The following is a 21,164-nucleotide window of genomic DNA, read 5'->3' as shown; positions in this document are numbered from 1 at the left end:
TCAGCACCTGCTCTCCCCCATCATAGCTAATGGAGACAGTCAGCGAGGGTAACCTGAAACACAGGCGCCCCCCATAGGCGTAACAGGACAATCTTAACTCTTCGTGTATGGCCTGTAAACCAGTGTACAAGTAATTTCAGCGCTTCATTCAAATTAGAAATGTATAATCGTATTTCCTTTCTCTCTTACCTAAACGTATTATCTAGTGACACTGACTTATATTGGGCACCAGACGTGTAAATATTATTTATCCAAAAATAGCCTCGGCGTTACACATTATTCTATCACTTGTCCATTTTGCGATCAGCGTTACAACAAACGTTTTTATCTTCAGAAAATGTAAGATGGGTATTAAACAAAATTTAATTTTAAAATGAACATGTTTGCGTTTGGCAGGATTATACGGTAAGGGGTCCATTTCTCCCGACAATCATTTCCACGGAAGACATTTATCGCGGACCGAGTGTTCCCACAAACTGGTTCCGGGTAACAGCCTGGTGGCTAACGTTAGCTGAAACCGAAACGCAGTCCTTCGCTCTACATTCTACAACAGGGTGGTAAGAGATGTTTTGTTTATGATTACATTGCTCTTTTGTGTTGGAGTGCTTCTGACTGTTGTCTGATAGGAATTCTAAACACTAAATAATCGATAGCATAAATTATAACGTTATCCTTAGTTTGTCAAGGCGTTAGCTCACTGGCTAACAACGACAGCTGCGGAGTCACTTTAAAAAAAAATGATCGAGAAAGAAATTACCACTAATCCAATTTTAGATCAGATAAATTAAAACTGCACGTTAGGAGTTACGATTGATTGCAACTATACTCACGTTGCATTGGGGTACATTACTGATGACGTTAACTTCAGCTGTTTGTTTGATCCCTCTCAAAATGAACACTGATTGTCAGAAATTCACAAAATAAACAAGGCCTAATGTTAGCCAGCGGAGACAATAATTTAAGAGTGATTATTCCACATGAAAGCCTTGCAGCCAGTGGCCAGCCTCAGGCCACTTTATATCGTGTGTTTGTGGGTCTTGGTGTCTTACTTAAGAGTCGTTGGCACAAGTGATGTTTTGTAACTTATTTTTTCCATATTTCCTTTCAGGGTTAACAGAAACTACGAAACAGGATGGGTAAGTGATCAACTAAACAAGGCTTTATATATTATCCGGTACCTCCCCAGAGATTCATAGTGTGTGTCGAATCACAGAGGTGTAATTTGTTAACATTTCTTCAATAGCACAATCTCTGGCTGTTCATCAAAGTAAAATGTGTGGGGCGCTAAAGCACTTGGTTTACACCTTTTATGAGATTATCAGTATGTGTCGTTCACAGACGGGGAAGAGAGAACCTTCGGTGGCTGTGAGGGGCCAGATGCCATGTATGTGAAACTGATCTCTTCAGATGGCCATGAATTTATTGTGAAAAGAGAACATGCTTTGACATCTGGGACTATCAAAGCCATGTTAAGCGGACCAGGTGAGGATTTGTGCAAATTGGTATAAAAAGTATAGCTGTATTTTCTTCTAATAGCACACACAACCTATGCATGCAGACTTTACTTAAACTGAAATAATTGTAGCTCTTGTAGACTAATACAAAGCCATGCATAGCTGAATTCTCAGCCTATTGAGTGGTGAAATGAAAAATGCTTTATGGAATCGTTTACTCCACATGACAGTCTATGCTTTACCACCATGATGTATATTGGGAGTGATATCTCCAGGGAGAAGTAGCTCGCATCAAGTCTAAGTTAGCAGTCATACATGATTTGCTCTTCCATGAACCTAATGAGACTGTAAAATAAACTAAGAACCGTGAAGTTTTTGTAAAGTAGTGTCGGAGCATTATGCTTTTTTGGTATTTAGTGCTGCTCAGAAAGATACAATTCAATTTTAAACTTTTGATGCAGCAATGTTATTACAGCTGTGAACAAAAAAAAGGTTGCTTCGATACTTTGAGGCAGTACTGTCTCAAGACTTATCCAACTGTCCTGTGGTGTTTTGTAACCTGGGGTTATTTTTACATGGAATTTACAAGTAGTTAAAAATGAAAACGTGGCTGTAATTAAGGCATTGTTTATTTAGTAGGTTAATTCTGCATGTCCAGTTGGTGCCTTTTTTATGTCCATGGGTAGCATTTTGCAGAATTATACAGTTCGATAGCTATATCCAGACTGGGATACTCCTAGTTGTATTTCTTACGTTGCATAAATTCAGTGTTGTATGTCTTAAATTCATTGATTCTAGCTCATGACACCTACTGTAACCCTCCATCTACAGGACAGTTTGCTGAAAATGAAACCAACGAAGTGAACTTCAGGGAGATTCCCTCTCACGTCCTGTCCAAGGTCTGCATGTACTTCACCTACAAGGTCCGTTACACCAACAGCTCCACAGAAATACCTGAATTCCCCATCGCTCCGGAGATTGCACTGGAGCTGCTCATGGCTGCAAACTTTTTGGATTGCTAAAGTTACAGAAACAATGTTAGTTTAAAACAGTTTTAGATTTTTTTTGAATATTTAAATTGTTTTGCCATTTACTTATCTGAAACCTGACTAAGTATTTATGTCACTTTTCTTTTTTGCACCTGGCTTTCTGTCATAATTTTATTAGTATTAATAAAGGATTCATTTTAATGTAATACATGGATACGGCAGGCTGCATCACTTGCCCAAGAATGTGATAAATGTGCCCCCACCCGATAAATGTTTCCTCACCTCTCCAGATTAATAAAAACCTGTTTGGTGAGCACAGTTTATTGCAAGTTGCTGCCTCATTATGAATAAACCATTATGAAGTACTGCTGACTTTAAATACCCTTTTCACAAAAACCGCCATCATACTTTGATTGTGTATTTTGGTCTAGCTCAAGTAAAACAATGCAAGATATTTGAACACTAAAATACATAATTATGTGTTGCACATTAGGTGTTAGACATAACACAATGTTCTGTATACTCACTTGCTTGGGATGTTTGGAAGATGAGATGGATATCTTGTAGAATGTGTACAATTATCTGTTATGACGATAATGTAGAACGGCAGGTAAAAACTAAAATGTACATCTTTTTTGAGTGCATTACTTTTTCTTCATATTAACTTAGTGTCATTATACCTGGAATACATTGTAAAAATGTTACGCCTTAAATATGACGCCTTATATTTTTAAGTAGTTAGGCCACTTTCTTCCAAACAGAATTCCAAATGTTGGATGGAAATTGATTTTGGGAAATTGTTAATCTCATTCAATGTGACCTTGTGAAAGGGTTATGGTTATTGCATATAAGGCAGGACCACTTTTGTTGTGTTTTTTTCCATATTAGCCTGTTTAAAGCGATCATCCACCAAACAAGACCCTATATCATGGATTATGCAGACGCTCCAGAGGGTAAACCATATCCGGTGGGAGCTCATACAGTCAACATTGCTTTTTTTTATTTGCGGAAACCTGAGTAGATCTCAAATTACCAATCAGTTGAATAAACTGTTCTGAATTTTGCTGACATAGAGACATTGATGTGCTTCTTTATTTCATAAAAAGGGAGCTTTAGCTGATAAGAAAATATGATTAATTTATCGTAAATGTAAAAGGAGACACTATGATAAAAGGCATAATCCATTTGTAGTGTGTTTTAAGATAAGTAAAGACAAATCCGAGTGTGTTTTCAACATCTCAAATAATTAAAAGACAAACACAAGAACAATATTTTGTATAACTCTGGATCAGGGATGTCAGGCAGGTTGTCCCACGATAAGCAAAGGTCATTGACTCACGTGACCATAGTGCATTTTAACGCCTCATCTATTTTGCAATTTAATTACATCATTTCATAAACGCCCCTTATATAGTCCGTTAACGACGAAATGAGTCAGGTGACCTGACGGTGCACATCGCTGGATTGTTGTCTCTGTCAAAACAACCTTTCCCACGTGACCGCCTGACGTACAGTCCTCCCCTCCGCGCTGAAGCAGGGGGGGTTTCCATCATGGCGTCGATGCAGGTAGGAATACATTGACAGCGATCGCATATTTATAATTCACCTGACCTTCAGTCCGGTCTGTCCTTGTAGTTTATTCACCACTTAATTTGCGTACACGTATCTCTTCGAAGTCGTGAGGATATCAAAGTAAAAGCGACGAGATTTATCCTCAACTGTTCCGATGTAGCGACGAGTGTTTGCTAGCAACACAACTAGCTTAGCTATAGCATCATCACTACCAGCATCGCCGAGTCGAGGCGAGCGCAGAACAGCTTCCTGAGAATACGTTGATGACTGGCGACGCGTTTGTTTCGTTGCCACACGTGGACAACAACTCGAGGAATATGATGTTATGAGTTTTAGTTAGGTTTTAATATTTTAAACCGAGCTCTGGTGGCCGTTGGTCCGTCGTTGACGTCAGCTCGCTAACGAGACAGTACGCAGCAGATTGAGCTTTCTAGTCCGCTCTCGGGCTGAGGAAGGTGCATTGCTATCCTGAGATGGCTGAGTCGAGATGTTTCCCTTATTTCAGAAAACACAAAGCCAATTTTGTGGTTGCTCGCGTTTCTTCTCTTCATACATAGTTTGACTTGCGCAGCTCCACGGAAAGCGGGTCAAATCTGTTGGGGTGGAGTTCATTTTTTTGTGTTGACGTTCGCTACATTTACACTTATAATCGGAAATGAGTCATCCACACATCATGTCACATTATTTAGGTTATTAATCTCTTCGTAAAATAGAGGGGAAAGTATCTTGCTACACGCAATATATATATATATATATATATATATATATTTATTTTTTTTAATTATTATTATATTGTGGTTTGTATATTGTTGTGATGCTGTGTTTCAACATTGAGATGGGTGTGGTAGAAACCAAAACACATTCTCTGCCAACAGAAGAGGCTTCAAAAGGAATTATTAGCCATGCAAAATGATCCACCCCCTGGAATGACGCTCAATGAAAAAAGTGTACAGAACACCATCACGCAGTAAGTATTCTTTAGTTTTTAATGCTTTGTTTCTATATGCCAGCACTTACCAACACAGTTAACATCGTGCCACTATCCCATAGTCATTGAACAAGGTCGCCATCTATAAATGAGCACAAATCCAATGGGGCTTTCTAAAGGTTCATGTTTTGATCCCCATGATAAGCCAGTGTGATGAACATGTTTGATACCACACGTGCAACAAAGGGTAACTTTTGCAATAACAGTGGCAGGAGGTATGAAGACGCGATGCTGTTGGCGCCCCGGCAGCGACTGGTGGTGAGGAAGGACCGGGGTCATTCCAGTGACTGTCAGATCTGCCCCACAGTAGAGTGTTTCTAATGTACGGTGTCACTTATTATTCATCCTGATAAAATATTTACTGGTTGCCATGCAGGAGTTGCGCTAGGGTAGCAAGAAACAGAGGCTGCTTCGCTGACCTTTCTGTCTGGGTGTTCCCTTAAACGCCCATGATTATGTCATCGGAGTGAATGATGTTGTTTTTGACATAAGCAGTGATTTAATTGACATAAGCAGGGAGGAATGATGAACTGACTTGTCGTCCTGCAAATGGTTTTAAGACACATTTCTAGTCGTCTATCAAATGCAAAATGTTATAGCAATTGCTAACAATGAACGTCTTTTGATTTGCATGACTGACAAGTCTACAAACCAGTTCCGCCAGGTTCCTAGTCTATTCATCCCAGGTTTAAGACAATATGTATGGGTGTGCCTTTATGTCTGTATCTCTGATCAAGGTTTGTTTACCCTGGGTTTATTTTTGTCATAGTGACCGACTATGTTACCTGTTTTTGCGTAGCCTGTCCTAGTGGAGTAAGTTACGAATAGTCAGGTCCTGCTTGACATTCAAGTGAACCGTATCCTATTTTATAACAGACATATTAGAAGAAGAAACACCACGTGTGTGTGTGTGTGTGTGTGTGTGTGTGTGTGTGTGTGTGTGTGTGTGTGTGTGTGTGTGTGTGTGTGTGTGTGTGTGTGTGTGTGTGTGTGTGAGAGACAGTGATAAGGTGACTGTGTGTTTTTTGTTTTATAGCTTTTGTTTATAGTACACTTTGTCTCTCTCGGCTGCTCATTAGATTACAATGTATTTCAGCTCACTGTGTGGTAGTGCGGTTATCGTAATGAGTCAGCGGTCATTGCAAACAAAGAAACTACTGCTTTAAAGCACTGAGGAATCTCTTATAGTTGTACTTTATTCCCCCACACCCCACTCTCACTAAATGGCCCAGTGTGGTTTTTGTTGACTGGATTATATGATCGCCAGGAAATGGGGAATATGAGCGAGTTGAGCATAATGTCCTTGGAGTCGCTGCCTGTGATCAGCGTGGGTTAACTCTGCATCATCTACAATGATGCTGCCTCCCTCTAAGCTTTACTTCCTGATGAAAAATGGAGCTCCTTTCAGATGCTTTGATCACTTTTCGCTAAGGGCTGACCTCATGTTTAGGCCTGAATGGTCATAGGCTCGAGGCTAGATCTAAAAGAGACAAGGCTATAAACCCGAACAAAAACCACAAGTCTCTTTGTTGACCTATCTGTACTGCTTGCCTAAAATAAATTAGGCCAGAGATTGTGATGCTTCCATCGGTGTTCCATTTCCTTCTCTTATGCTTAAGCAAACCCAATTAATGATCGGGACGCTTTGCCATAGAACAGATAGACTGACCTTCATCCCAAAGACTCAGGATCAAGCCCCTGTGTTTGCAGTTATCTTCCATTCTGAGTCATTGAATCCCTCCCAGCTCAGTCAGCACAGTTCTGACGCCAGGCTACATAGGCACAACTGGATTTGGTCCAGTAGATCAATAAAGTATCACATTATAACTAAACCACTATCATAACCCAGCTGAATATTGAATGTCACTTGAATAAGGATGAGTCATAGCATTTGATTACACACTTACTGCAGCATTTGCTGCTCACATTTCGTGCAATCCTTTTCTAATGATCCATGCAAGTAATTCTATATGTTTCCAACTAATCTACTAATGAGAATGATGAGATACAGCATCTTATTCATCATAAGTAAATAACATGCTAGTAAATAACATGCTAGCAGCTCAAAGGCCATACTCACCATCTTAATAAAGTATACTAGTATTTGCTAATTAGCAGTAGGACTGTCAACAATATTCTACATTAAAATATATAGGTGAATATTAATAGAGAACAGAGACTCAAATCTAAAAATGATGTCCCTCTAGTCAGCTACCACCATACTTAGGTTTTTGTTTTGAAGTGAGCAGGTATTGTACAGATCAGTTGAACTTCATCAATCTTCTGTTTCTCGTCCATTGCAGCGCTTTCAAAGCAAGTGACAAAATAAATATAAACTTGCTGTCTGACGAAAAGTTCAGCTCAAAATGGCAGCAATGTTGCGTTGTTTGCGACCAATTAGGAGAAGGTGCCATGGATATAATTCCGCAAAATACATTTTTATATTATATATATATATATTTATATATATATTTTTTATATTATTTTTATATTTTGGACCTATGTGTAAGGAATATTTGAATGTCATTTTTGGCCAACTTAGGCTGATGAGTGTCATTTATTTTTCAGGTATTTGATAATAAACAAAAGTCGAACATCAGATCAAATTTAACCTGATGTTAGACTATTTTTTTAAGCTCTACGATGATGTTTTTTCTAACTAAGCTATCGTGCCTCACCCTAACTGCAGCTGTTACTGTTGTTTTGTTGACTAAACTGGACCTTTTCTCGTAACTTTGTAGCATGTAGTGGCACGTGGTGGTGTGTAAATCACACGAAAAGCCTCAAATGCTTTCTTGGGATATACGGAAATGTTGTGTTATTTCTACGCCCTGATCGGGTCAGACCAACCGACATTGTCATCTAGCATGGCAAACCTGTATTGCATTGCCTCAGCCCATTTCCTCCCAAAGCATAGTTAAGATTTGTTGTTAAAGGAAGTATTGAACCGGTGTCATAGCTTGACAGGAGGAATTTGAGCGTCACTCGCTTCATTTGCTTAGACATGTTTTGAAACAGCCATAAAGTTGTCTGACGGTATAGAAAATGAAGAAACAAACATTGGAAAATTGTCAGGCTCTCTCTGTTTGTTTTTTCACGCTGCTGGATGCTTTGGTTATTTAAATGCCCGTGTGAAAAACTGAGTGTAATTCAAACAGCATTCTAAATAAAAAAACAAATCCAAATTCTCGGATGTACCAGTTGCTCAGAAAGGTAACTATCCTTTGGGTTCTGGACTCAAAACAGATTCTGTTCTATGAGGTCATGAACAATAGCTTAAACTGTTTCAATCTGAACTATAAACCAAAATAAATATGCCTTTCTTATTTTTTTGGACACTACATGTTTATTTGTTAATGTTGGGCGATCACACACTTTTTGTTTGAGTGAAATGTTTAAAATGTTTTAATATTGTGCTTTTCTTTTAGGTGGATTGTAGACATGGAGGGAGCATCTGGCACACTGTATGAAGGAGAGAAATTTCAGCTGCTTTTCAAATTTAGTGGTAGATATCCATTTGATTCACCACAGGTAAGCACAAGTGGCTCTGCAGCCATCAGTGCATGTTTGTATGTGGGTATTTGTGAGACTTTGTCTTGAAAAAGTCCTTTTCTGCTTCATCTGTCCTGTTGGCCTTCCTGACTAAATGTCCAATATCCATTTTCCATGATCGTTTGATTAAAGAATGAAGTTACTATTAAAGTAACCAAAACTGATTCATGCCGCAGGTTTGCAGGTAGAGTACAGGGATTCTCTTTTCCAAAACAAAATCAAAAGCTGCAGCGCTGTGTAAACAATTCTCTATATCCACTGGATGCCAGAAATAATCACATTAAACACTTTGGCTCTGCAGTGGTTAGTGGAATGAACCTCGGCTTGAAAACACTGGAGCCAGGAATCACTGACGGAGACACCAGTACAGAGCTCCCACTGAAGCCACAGTTGAGGGGATTAGTTTATTTCAACAATATTGTTTCACTCATTAAAAGACTGGCTGTCTAAAAATAGAGAATGAGTAGGTGTAGAGGAAATCAGATAAACTAATTAGACAGCATCCTGTCAAATGGGAAGGACAAGCTGTCAAAGTGGCCCCTCTGCTGGATCTCTTGGGGCCCCTTGGGGATCTTCAGTCTTGACTGCTACAGTGTGTTATTGGTTGTGTGAGGAGCTTCAGTGGTAATTCAAACTAAACTAAACAAACATTGTGATCACTGGCTTACTGGAACTCAGTTGATAACTTTTGCTTTCACAGCCCACCACTGATATATATGAAAATATTTATTGAAACTTCTGTTGCACACAAATCAACAAACGCAGTTGCCTCGTGTGTGTGTGTGTGTGAGAGAGAGTGTGAGTAAATATTTGACCGGCTCTGTAAGCACGGCGCTTTCAGTTGTCATGATGTTTTGAGTGTAGTGCCGGCTTGCTTTACTTTCTGCTGCTATCTGTAACACTCATCCCGTCACCCCCCTCTAGCCCTGTGATGGTGCACTCTCCTGTGAGGCCCCGTCTGGTGCCAGACAGCCTCAACCCATTGTTAGCCTCCATTACCCTCTTTGGCCACGCTGGCTCCCCTCGTCTCGCTACTCTAGCACCTCTTGTCTTCTCTTCACACACTTCCTGTATCTCCCTGTTTAGCATGACTCTTGCACCCTTTTACTGGCTCATACCCACTCGTCCTTTTTTTTTTTTTTATAGAGCATGTCTTCTTTATTTTGTAAAACATGTCTCTTCTCTTAGTCCCCCATTCTCTCTTGCCCTCTCTCACACCATCCTGGCCCCTCTGTCCTAATCCCAGAGCCTCATGTTACTGTAGAAGGCTAAGCCTGAGCTTATATGGCAATCCTCATTATTTTCTGTCATTAATGGAAGAAAAAAAACTCAACTTTTTTCCCAGACAAGAGACTCTCCTAAGTTGTGTCTTTGACCACCAAACTGTGTTAATGTTTTAAAAATACAGAAATGTTTGTCATCCATAATTTTACCACCACCTTTTATAGCGGGAGTATTCAATTAAAATTCAGCAAGGTCCAGTTAGAGAAAATGCCATCACGCAGAGTTCCGGAACATCACATTAATGTCCAACTTGCGCTATTTGATGTTGTGCCATATGTATTGAAGTAGCCAACAGTTGTATTAACGTCTGTATGTAATCAACAACGGACTGTCAAATGAAATAATCTTCTAACATCTAAACAATATTAATGATTACAGATTTCCAATTGAACTTGATTAATTACAAACAATAAATACTCTAATAATAAATACATTATCTTATTTCAAGTAAAATAAAGGCTGGATTTAAAACGGAAAGCTTTTGAAAAATGTGACTCAATAAAGTACTTAATTTTAGAAGAATTAATCTAACTGAATTGTCCTGCAGCTTTAAATTCAGACCTTATTTGGGCGTCAAGCGATGTGGGGTTAGGGACTTTATCTGTGCTTATTAAACCACTCTGATGTCAAGGTTTATTCCATGACCTCAAGGTTATATTCTGACCTCAAGATTCTATGCTCTGACCTCAGGGTTCTATGCTAAAAAGAGAAATATGTGTGCAGGGACTTTATCTGTATTACTTGTTTCAGCTCATTTCTCCTCTCTGTTGACATCATTGTTGGGTAGTTAATTAATGTGTTAGGATTCTGATCATATTGGGCTAGGTTTATTTTTCTGTGCCTTCATTTTGTATGCAAGTCTTTTTATAGGCTTTAAAAAAAAAAATGTAAATGGCATATTCAATGATTAATCTTAATAACCTCTGATTTGTTGTTCTTTATTTTCCTGTTGCAGGTAATGTTCACAGGAGAGAATATACCTGTCCACCCTCATGTGTATAGTAACGGTCACATCTGTCTATCTATTCTAACGGAAGATTGGTCGCCAGCCCTCTCAGTGCAATCAGTTTGTCTTAGCATCATCAGCATGTTGTCCAGCTGCAAAGAAAAGGTAGGGAACCTGCCGGGGTGGGGAGGGGTATGTCAACTATATGCTCGCTAAATGTTAAATCTAAATGCTGGTTTGTTTTTCCTGCAGAGACGACCACCTGATAACTCCTTTTATGTAAGAACGTGTAACAAAAATCCAAAGAAGACAAAATGGTGGTATCATGGTGAGTATTTCCAGCCTCAAGGGGAGGAAACATGTAGAAGTCGTTGCTTGTATAGGTGATATAATTTGAATCCTTTTTGTTTGCCTCCACAGATGATACATGCTAATAAACAAACTTTGTAATAATCGTAGAAGAAAGAAGTCCTACTGACCTACGTAAAGCACTTTTTAAATCATTCAGTCTCTGAACTCTGACCTTTTGACTGGAACAATGGACACCATGCGCTGGATGCTCTTGACCGCATCTCCCCCCGCCCCCCTATCCCTCTCCCTCTCCAAGTGGGCAGTTGGATGCATGTTTTAGTCAAATGTAATATAGAGAACGAAAATAATGGAACGTTTTAGATGCACCCAAGATGGATAGTTTTTGGCAAAACGGTAGTAAAGCAGCGAGCAAGCAAGGTGGATTTGTAGTGAGATGATTATAATTCCTGTTTTAAGATTATTGTTACTTTTTTGTTTGTGTGTGGGTGCATTTTACGGTCCTTGTGTTGTGCAATAATAACTGATGGATGCATGCTTGGGCCTACAAAGAGAAATCCAAATCTGCTCGTTTTCTGGAAGGGATCTGACCATCATAACCCAGAGGAAATGCTTCATCTGTTTGTTTTTTTTTAAATTATATGCACTGTGAAAGTATCTAGTTCATGAAGGCACTATTCGTACGTTAACCCCAACTTGCAGTTGTACTGTAAGCAGTCCTCCACTTATTTATCAGGTTAACGAGTTTTAGTTTGTAACCGCTCTATATCAAGAGTAAACCGTTTTCTTCATCTTCCAACTTGAGACCCGGTTGCCGCTCTTCCTGCATGTTGGACAACATGTCGGTACAGAGATGAGCGGTAACCTGGGAGTGCACCTCCTCGTAAAGTTGGGCTGAACTTGTGGAGTGTTCACTAGTCCAGCCTTGAGGACGTGCAGCGGCCTCTCTTCCGTTTAAAGAATGTCTGTAAGGGAACGTGATCCATTTTTATTTGTACGATTCTGATTTATATTTTCATGCGTTAATCTTCTAAAATCTTTAATTTTTAAATGTTGAGTTCATTTGTACAGGGGGTTATTTTGATGGGCCAGTATATTAGGGATTTTTGTTGTTGTATTTGTTATTTAATTTAAATCTTCATTTTGATCTCCAGAATGGTAGTGAATGACGAAAAGGAGAGTCTCGATAGAAGCCTTAAAGACTAGGCTGTTGTGATTTCCCCCTGGTCAGAGTTTTGGCTCAGGTACTTTTTTCAATAAAGAGATCACCTCTAAAAAAAAAAATACCTATCAGATATTTTGAACTATATTTTCACCAAAAGAGACTGTTATGTAGTATACTTATAACATGTCTGAAACTATTGTATATAAGTCTTTAAATAGTTGGATGATGTGAACGAAAATTAGCAGATGATGCATTTACTTAATAGCAGAATGATGATAGGAGTGCTTTATTTCGTTGGAAGTTAGTCTGCATCTTTTGCTAATTAAGATGTGTACAGTCGGCAACAAACACTACTGTTGGTAAAAAAAATAAAAAGTTTAGTAGTTTTACAGTGGGGATGCATGCAATTTTAAACCCTACGTTTTCTTATTGGCATCAGACATTGTGACAACTTTTAGTCTTTCCATAACTTAGGTAATGGTTTATGTGATGGATACCCAGAGGCTGTGTGGCTCTTTGTCATTTCAGATGGTTGTCACTTCATTCCTAAAGAAATGTTTATCACCATTCAGTCAGAGATACTTGAATTTTCCATCTTGGGTTGTTTGTATTGCATTTTCTTTTTCCAGGGTCTAGCTGAGTTTCTTGAATGACTTGAGTGAATGTTATGATACTCTATACTGTAGAGGAGATTACCACGGCACACCGCTATCTCAGAAACTATATTGATAACTTAAAGACATCTATTTAACCAATGATTTTTTTTTTTTTAAGCTTCATTGTAATGGTCTTGTCTGTTTTCACCATGCTGTGAGGAAACGACGATAGGCCTGAACATGATTGTGTAAATGCAGTCACAACAGCATTTGAGTGGGGGACGAGAAGCCTTCGCCCAGTTTGGCAGTAGATCAGAGGAGATTTGAAAAACATGCGAGTGAAAGTGTTACAAGGTTTTGGATATGACATATTTTTTTTTTTATTTTTTTTTTTCCTTTTCAATGTGGTTTGAACTCTTAGCTTGCAGGTTGTTGTGAATGTTCAACACGAATGAGGGTGTGTTATTTATATTTGAAATTTTGTTCTGGGATGTGCAAGCTCCATGTAAAAGGTGCCTGTTCATTTTCATAATCAATAATAAAAAGCAAAGATTAACTTTTATTCAACCTCGGTTTGCAGCTTCAAAGCCTTTTGTGGTTCTATGCTGACATGACTGAACACTGAACAGCCCCATTCTAAAGGGAGTATAAGTATGATCACTCAAATCCAGGGAGTAAATCTAAAATACAGAAATCACATCAGGAATGCCATGACACTTGACAGCGTAGCAGAACACCAGATTGTCTCTGTGTCAATGCTCAGTCATAGGGTAATGGTCAAACAATAATATCTTGGCACTGCAACACACAAAAAATGTGGAATTTTAAGAATGTGATGCACATCATCAAGCATGTAAAATGACATCTGGCAAACACATTTTAAATAGCATTTCATGTGTATCATTTCAGCAAACTAAACTCATTAGAAAACGTTTTTCAGAAATATTCATTATTATACTTATGTACAGGTACCAAGTTTAAGAATGCATTCCTTACCCGCTAACATTTTTTTCAACATTGGCCAAATGTCATGTATTTTTTCCTTTATTTTGTTCAGCATATGCTATTGGCTAAGCTTTAAAACGTTCATCATCAGTTAGTCTTTATAAACATTGAGTGTTGTGTATGTTAAAATGATTTAAGCACATTCAGACACTCAACACAATGACACAAGAGTGGACAAGTGGCGCCATCTAGTGTTCACCTGACGGTACATGTTACTCATGTCAGACCTGATTCACACTTCATTTTTTTTGGAGCCCGTTCCCACACTTTGAAATACACGATTCACACTGTAAGTAATGCGGGGGCCCTCTCCAGTTGTGGGACCCCAGAACCCCTCTATCATCTGACTGGATGTGGTTTCTCGCACCAAGAGCTTGGAGGTAAGGGGTCCAGATGTGGTGGTCTTGTTATTTGTGAAACACTCAACTTTAGGCCTCTTCAGATTCAAGACCAAGGTAAACCCCCTGTCCTCCGAAGTGCGCTTGGGCAAAGGCTGTAAATCCTACCAGCAGTATGGAGTGCTGTTCTTTGGGTGGTTATGTGCTCTCTAAAATAAAATAAAAACAGTCCAGCCCTAACTTTTCTAATTACCTTTGCAATTAAAGTCAATGAAGAAGCTTCTCTGAGAACAAAAATAGGCCAAATCATTATTTGTGTACCCTACCGTATTAACAAAAAACTTGATATCACTTGTGCCTTTCAAATTCATAACATAAAAGTAAAACAACCAAACCAACCCGCACGCATGCTATGTGGAGAAAACAAGTTTGCAAAGGTACATTTTTGTTCTGAATCAAAGTTGCACTGCTTCAGGCTCTGAGGAAGCGAACCAGGACTGAACCATTCATATGGTCGCGGGGGTGGCTGATACAGTCTACGATTCATTCAAGATTCTCCTCAAACTGCAATGATGGAACGTTAGTAATAAGCAATGCTTAACACTGACCACATAAACGAAACACAAACTAAATGCGAGAAATATCAAAACGACCCGTCATTTCCCTTTTACTTGACATATTTAAAAACATTTACCCAGACAAATAACGTGGTCTGTTCCCTCTTCCATCCAGTTCTCTTTAGTGTTTGCCAATGTCGGAGGTGTAACTGGGGTCTGGCCCTGGACAAAGGTAAAAAATACACTAAGATATTTGTCCCTTTGTTGTTGAATGGTCTCTGGATGGTTTCTCACGCTGTCGTCAGTCCACATATCATGTTGCGGGGGACTGAAACCCCCCAGACTTTCGTGGAGGATGGGGCGGTATGGAGATGCTAGCGAGAGGGGTGCTCGGCCGATCAGCCATGATGAGCGTTAACCGGCTAAACTAGCGTTACTGGAGGTGGCTAGATAGTGTATATTCATCAGGGGGGAACCGCAGCGACATAATTACGACAGCATGTGTGCCTGCCAATTCTGTTGGTTTGTTCTGAGGAGCTGACATTTTCAGGAAATGCCGTTTTCTCGTTGGCAACGTTAGCTTCGTGCTAAGCTGGGCACAGTAGGAGCTGTACTGTAGGTTCAGGGGTTGCAGACAGCCCTGTAGCTTCTGTCAGTCAACCCCAACGTAACATCGCCTCCTTTGCGGGACGAGCCCGCAGTCCCGGTTGCTGTTCGTGCATGTTACTGTAAAAAGAGGTACAGGACAAGCAAGGAAGGATCGGGACCTCGAGAAACCTCAGGGGCAAGCAGGCAGGATGTAGCGACACATATAAACAGATTGCATGCAATGAATTAACGCCACAGACCAGAGTGCAAAATACTATTTTATTTCGTGGACACAGTCGATGTCGGTTGTTTTATGGACTTATGTTTCCACCAATTAAATCATGGCCCTTAACTGTAAACAGTGGACACAGGTAACACCTGTAATCACGATTTCAGGGTGAAGCCCATCAAAACCATGATTTTTGTCAGTCTTGCAGCTCATTTCAAGTTGATGAGAGATATTGTCTATTACTTACAGCTGCCAGGTCCAAAGCCAGCATTTCATAAAGTGTCCCCAAGTGCAAGGCACTGGATTACTCCACACCCCAGGGGTTCAGTTCAGTCTCTGGCCCTTTGCTCTGACCTCTGTGGGGAAGTGAAAATAATTTCCCTCATTTCCCTTCAGTGCCTGCCACATATTAATGTGAACCAGTGGTGGAGCCATCTTGGCAAGATGTTGTGACACTAATTAATTTATTGAATTTGACTTATCGCTATCTAAATCTTTTGTTGATGAAAAACACATGGTATCATATTATGTTACCTGTGGTGCATAGCCACAGTGTAATTGCATTCTCCAAAATATTGCATGCATGTACAGATAACGAGGTTGATGTGTGTTTTGTTCCGCCGGATTGTTGGACCCTCTCCGCTGTGTTAACCTATGTCTAATTCATGTACCTCACTTTCGTCTCAAATAAAATGTGATTCAACTTCCTTTGTCTTTTTCGGGATGCTATCACAGGATTCTCTCCTTTTTCCGGGGAGCTTAGCAGCAGTAACATGAGCAAAGCTCCTTCAAATAGAGGTTCATTGTCTGGGTGTATTAGCTGCCAGTGGATCAGAATGTGAGATAGGCCTAGGGCTGCTCAGTTTGAAGTCAGTTCTACTGGCTTTGCACGCAGAAATCTGTCAAGTGACAGTGAACAGATCGAAATTGTGCACCAACTGGTCTGAAATAATGATGCACAATTCATTATTGACATCTCTTCTTTTTTTTTCATCAAACGTTTCAAAGCGCTAGTCTATTATATATATGAATCAAGTTGGTAATGATCGGTGTGTTTCTAAAAAACGTTAAAGTTGCCGTTTGGTTTCAGGAATAGAGCATGGCTCAAGTGAAAGTACAGACCTCAGCACCCCTGGCTGGTCCTGGCCTCTCCCCCGGAGTTTCCCCGACGGCCATGGCCAGCCCAGGATCCTTGGGTCTGCAGCCCTCCATCAACGGCACAGGCCCGGCCCCCACACCCGCCTGCCCTGCTCCTGCAGTCGGATATGGGGACGCCCCTGTGTCTACATCGCCAGGTAAAGCTCCAACAGAATAGTTTGTTCTTCATGATAATTAGTTGATTTGATTTCTACATAGTTCTGTCTCTGGTACTGTTAACATGTTACCTGGTATGCTGTGTATTCTACTGTGCTCCATTTAAGGCCCGCCCCAGGAGAACATGGCAAACCCTAAAGAGAAAACTCCAATGTGTTTGGTGAATGAGTTAGCCCGTTTCAATAGGATCCAACCACAGTACAAACTCCTCAATGAGAGAGGCCCTGCACATGCTAAGGTAAGGAATGGGGACATGACACTGTGGAGATGAATTGTGCAAGATGAGAGCGGTTTTACTAACTTAAAGAAATCTCTGATTGTCTTTCATCTTTCGTAATACCCATTCATTTTTTTTAAAATGATTAGTCAGTGAACAGTTCCCTTGTTTAACTTAATTTCATGCTGAGGTAGTGCGTCTTTATTTATGGCATTTCTTCCTGTGATGATAACAAATATATATATTTTCATAGTTGCAGCGAATAACTCTATACGCTATAATGCTATACGGGATCCAGAGGGATGCTGGTAAAGAAATGTAGCTTCTGTCAGGTAATTTCTCTCCCTCTGGGTGTCACTGGTTCAGATCTTCACGGTGCAGCTGACTCTTGGGGAGCAGCTGTGGGAGGCTGAGGGCACCAGCATTAAAAAGGCCCAGCACTCCACAGCCGACAAAGCGCTGGACGAGAGTGTCCTTCCCAGGCCAGCGCCCCGCTCTCCTAAAGTGGACATCAACAGCAACCCAGGTACTGCAACCACAACAAAATGTCATTGTACTGTTTACTAAGAATGTGTCTGTGAAGGATAACGTTTAAATCCACTTGCTACTACCGTGTTGGGTGCGGAATAGCTGATATTATACAGGTGCACAATGGCTATTTGAAGTGAGGCAGAATCATTTGGTGAAAGCAACAAAGCAAGTTAATGTCTGTCATCAGCCCTAAATGCAGAAAGTGTTCTTTCCCAACTGAAATATAGTGCAAATATAGAGCAATATCTAATTTATGTTTAATACTTTTAAAATTGAATGAAATTAGAAACACTTTCTTTACTTTGGCGGAGCTTCAGCAGCAGATAACGGATGCTGGCTTTAAGATGGGACCTGTTGGGCATCTCATTAAGGTTATCAATGTTGAGCTAGTTTTTTCAGAGCAAGATAGCTGGTTGTGCCTTCTCTTATTTGTCCTGTATTTGACCTTTTCTGAGTATGTTTTATATTTGTAGTAAGATGGTGTTTTTAATGAGAATTTGCTCTCAAGTTTAACTTTTTTCCTTAATAAGTTACCCTTAAGCATCACACCCAGTTCCCATTTGATGTCAAACTACATTTGTCAGGTAATTTACAAAACATTTTCAATCCTCTATACCTGCCAGTTAAATTCATGAGCATGTTAATGTTTTTTCCAATGTTATTCTAAATTGAACATGGAGCACTTCATTTATTTCATAGTATCATATTAATGTGTGAAGGTATTGGTAAAATATATTAATTCTGGAATTAAACGTTTTTAAAAGTTTTCACATGTTTGCTGCTTCAAGATGAATGTCAGTCCAAAGTATCCCAGCATGCATGGAGCTTGTCGGACATTTAACAATGACATCTGAAAACAAAATGAAAAGGGTATTCAGCAACCAACACACAATACAACGTTTTTAGTGTTGTTCCAATTCTTCATTCCTCTCTGACCTCTCTGTGTTATGTAACTGTTCAAGAAAGTATCAGATGGAGGGAGTTATGAGGGGGAGAAAAAACAGCATCAAAGTTCACTTCAGATATTGCATTTCAAATGCTGTGCTGCATGTTTTCAAATGAATGTTTTTAGATAATCTGTTGTCAAGAACGGAAGGTCCTTGCATGTACACCACTACCAGTGAAGTTGCATTAGTGCCCTCTTGTGGTCATCTTTTTTGCTAGAGCTGAGCGTATTAGTGAAATATGTACTGTCCATACTGAAGGAGAGGGAGAGGCCTCATGAAGTCAGAGAGCAGTGGTTTCCTTTGGGATGTCACAACATTTCATGTGAGAGTGTAATCATAAGGAAGAGGGCTGAGGTTAAGAGTGAAGGGGGGAAACGTCACAAAGAATTTGCATCACGCTATTGTAATAATGAAAAGTTTCAGTATTTTGTTTTTTCACCTGCAGGAGTTTGACTTCCAAGCCACTGGATATATTTATTAAAGCCATGTTTAAAACAAAGACGGTACAAACCCACTCAACAAAGCCTAAGTGCAGACCTTTTTTTGTTTTTTTCTCTGGCCAAATTAATACCACTAGCCCCTCTTACTTCCGCTGCCCTCTGTGGCATTGTAGTAGTGAAAAACCTTGAAGCCAGCTCTTTATTCCTTTAGTTAAGGAAACCATGGATAGGCTATGCAACATCAGTGGGAACATTTGGGATTAGCTTTGCACGCATCATACTCCGTCAGAGAGGTCGAAAAGTTCTCCAGTTTCTAGGTCGTATCCAGACATCCTCTTATGTTACGATTTTAATCAGAGTACAACTCTAAAAGTCGGTTGGTGCTCATGTGATATATTCTAAAAACTGAATTTGGATCTTCAGTTTTATTTGCTGATGTCGGATGGAAATATTCAATTAATTATTTGGACAATGCTTGGTATTTAATGTTTCAAACGACTTTTCTTTGGCTTGGTTTTAATCGTTCATATTTACTGTCATATACAGGCAGTATAACACCCACGGTGGAGCTGAATGGTCTTGCCATGAAGAGAGGGGAGCCAGCTATCTACAGGCCTTTGGACCCTAAACCCATGCCCAACTACAGAGCCAACTACAACTTCAGAGGGATGTTCAACCAAAGGTGAGCTCAAACTGAACTAACTATTTCAGTCCCAAAGCTGTGTATTGACACTTATTGTCCCAACAATGGGGCGAGGTATCATGATGAGCTATTCCAATGAAATCAAATCCAGTGTATTTTTTTGTTAACTCATTCTTTAAACTCACTGCCCCATATTTTGTATTCTTCTTTTGGTTCTCTAACTATTTCCACTCTTATGTGGATATATCTGCAAATAGAATTTTAAATAAACAATCGACAAATAGATATTTCCTTATTCCTCCTCTTTCAGTTGACACAACACATTTTTCCACTGGCGCATCATTTGTTGATAATTAAGATCGACACAGCCTGGTAATTCACCTGGATCTCAGCTGGCTAAACATGTAATTCACATTCAGTGCAGTTCTGCGGCAACATATTCATACACATAACAACACCTGCACTCACCTATATTGGAGCTCAACACTGAAACTAAAAATGTTGCTTCAGAGAGGAGGGAAGGTCTTGTTCACATTACTGCCAAACATCACATGACTATCAAATGGAATCATGTTGTTGTTTTGTGAAAGCTTTATTTTCTCATTCAGAGAGAGAAAAGTGTTTTTTTTATTTAACCACTTTGGAAAAGCTTCATTTTGGGCTTAATTTGTGGAATGAACATGTGGCTAAAATGCTGTGTAAAAAGTTAACTTTGAGATTGATCTGACTTAGTGTGGACATGTTCTTGATATATGGATGGCCTCAAACTGCATAGTCTCTTTGATCCCACTGGCTCAGATGTGTGGCAGACGTGGCCCTCCACTCCATATGTTTTCTGCACTGATGAATGTGGTGCCCTCATGGGGTCCCTTTTCACTCTGTCTTTGTCAACCTTCTTTCTTCCCTTCATTTCCTTTTGCTTTACGGGAGCCATCCAGCCATTTCCAAAACTCCATACAAAAAATGCCATAGAGGTGCAATTAATGATCACCTCTCCCTCGGTGAGAGAATGTTATGTGGAAAGTGTTTGGCTTGCCTGACATCAAATCCAGGTACACTGTGATACTCTCAGTTCAGAAAGGGCAGGCCGCCACCTTTGGGGTTTAGTAGACAATATCAAGAAATTCATTAACCAAGAGAGGAACAAAAAAATTAGAAATTGGTCCTATGTTTAAAAGGCAAGGCATACATGTCGGAGTTGTATGTCTTTAAATGGTAGCCCTTTATGACCCTGGAATGTCAGATCTTTATGTAAATATTTAACCATAGTAGTTTATGGTGTTATTGATGTTCTTAATATAATGACATCATTTCAAATACAGAAGCAAGGTGACATAAGTTATGTGGCTCCAGAGTGCACACCCCGTTCCTCCAGGATAGTTTGATATGCATCGGGTCATTTTCAGGATTCCCCCCAGATGGCAGTGTTCCCTCATTTAAAGAATCCTGACGCATTGCTTTTATAAGGTGATTGAGCACCCATTTTGTAACAGGCAAGGT

The 21,164-nt window shown here is 39.8% G+C and overlaps 3 protein-coding genes across 4 annotated transcripts in view; all 3 read left to right on the top strand.

The window, feature by feature from the left end:
- The first annotated feature begins 469 nt into the window (after window positions 1-469).
- eloca (elongin C paralog a) lies at window positions 470-3,515 on the top strand. The gene is made up of 4 exons (XM_079234463.1): window positions 470-557; window positions 1,109-1,136; window positions 1,339-1,482; window positions 2,286-3,515. Exons 2-4 carry the CDS (start codon window positions 1,133-1,135, stop codon window positions 2,474-2,476), a joined length of 339 nt encoding a protein of 112 aa, XP_079090589.1. The 5' UTR covers window positions 470-557; window positions 1,109-1,132; the 3' UTR covers window positions 2,477-3,515.
- A 1,378-nt stretch (window positions 3,516-4,893) lies between these two features.
- Window positions 4,894-13,417, top strand: ube2wb (ubiquitin conjugating enzyme E2 Wb). Its single transcript, XM_079234016.1, has 5 exons — window positions 4,894-4,982; window positions 8,432-8,534; window positions 10,795-10,950; window positions 11,038-11,113; window positions 11,206-13,417. Exons 1-5 carry the CDS (start codon window positions 4,918-4,920, stop codon window positions 11,217-11,219), a joined length of 414 nt encoding a protein of 137 aa, XP_079090142.1. The 5' UTR covers window positions 4,894-4,917; the 3' UTR covers window positions 11,220-13,417.
- A 1,545-nt stretch (window positions 13,418-14,962) lies between these two features.
- Window positions 14,963-21,164, top strand: part of stau2 (staufen double-stranded RNA binding protein 2) — an 80,356-nt gene continuing 74,154 nt past the window's right edge. For both annotated transcript variants that reach the window (XM_079234005.1, XM_079234006.1), the window contains exons 1-5: window positions 14,963-14,987; window positions 16,663-16,867; window positions 16,994-17,124; window positions 17,470-17,629; window positions 19,568-19,703. In XM_079234005.1, the coding sequence (XP_079090131.1) occupies window positions 16,672-16,867; window positions 16,994-17,124; window positions 17,470-17,629; window positions 19,568-19,703 (623 nt within the window). In that variant the 5' untranslated portion in view covers window positions 14,963-14,987; window positions 16,663-16,671. The remainder of the gene's footprint in view (window positions 14,988-16,662; window positions 16,868-16,993; window positions 17,125-17,469; window positions 17,630-19,567; window positions 19,704-21,164) is intronic.

Source organism: Taurulus bubalis (genome assembly GCF_910589615.1).
Source record: "Taurulus bubalis genome assembly, chromosome: 18".
NCBI lineage: Eukaryota > Metazoa > Chordata > Actinopteri > Perciformes > Cottidae > Taurulus > Taurulus bubalis.
This window is presented reverse-complemented; position numbering and strand designations above follow the sequence as displayed.

Coding starts and splice junctions, on each gene's coding strand:
- eloca (XM_079234463.1), top strand. Junction 1,483..2,285: donor AGCCATGTTAAGCGGACCAG/GTGAGGATTTGT, acceptor CTCCATCTACAG/GACAGTTTGCTGAAAATGAA.
- ube2wb (XM_079234016.1), top strand. CDS start 4,918: ATGCAAAATGATCCACCCCCTGGAATGACGCTCAATGAAAAAAGTGTA. Junction 4,983..8,431: donor GTACAGAACACCATCACGCA/GTAAGTATTCTT, acceptor CTTTTCTTTTAG/GTGGATTGTAGACATGGAGG. Junction 10,951..11,037: donor TGTCCAGCTGCAAAGAAAAG/GTAGGGAACCTG, acceptor TTTTTCCTGCAG/AGACGACCACCTGATAACTC.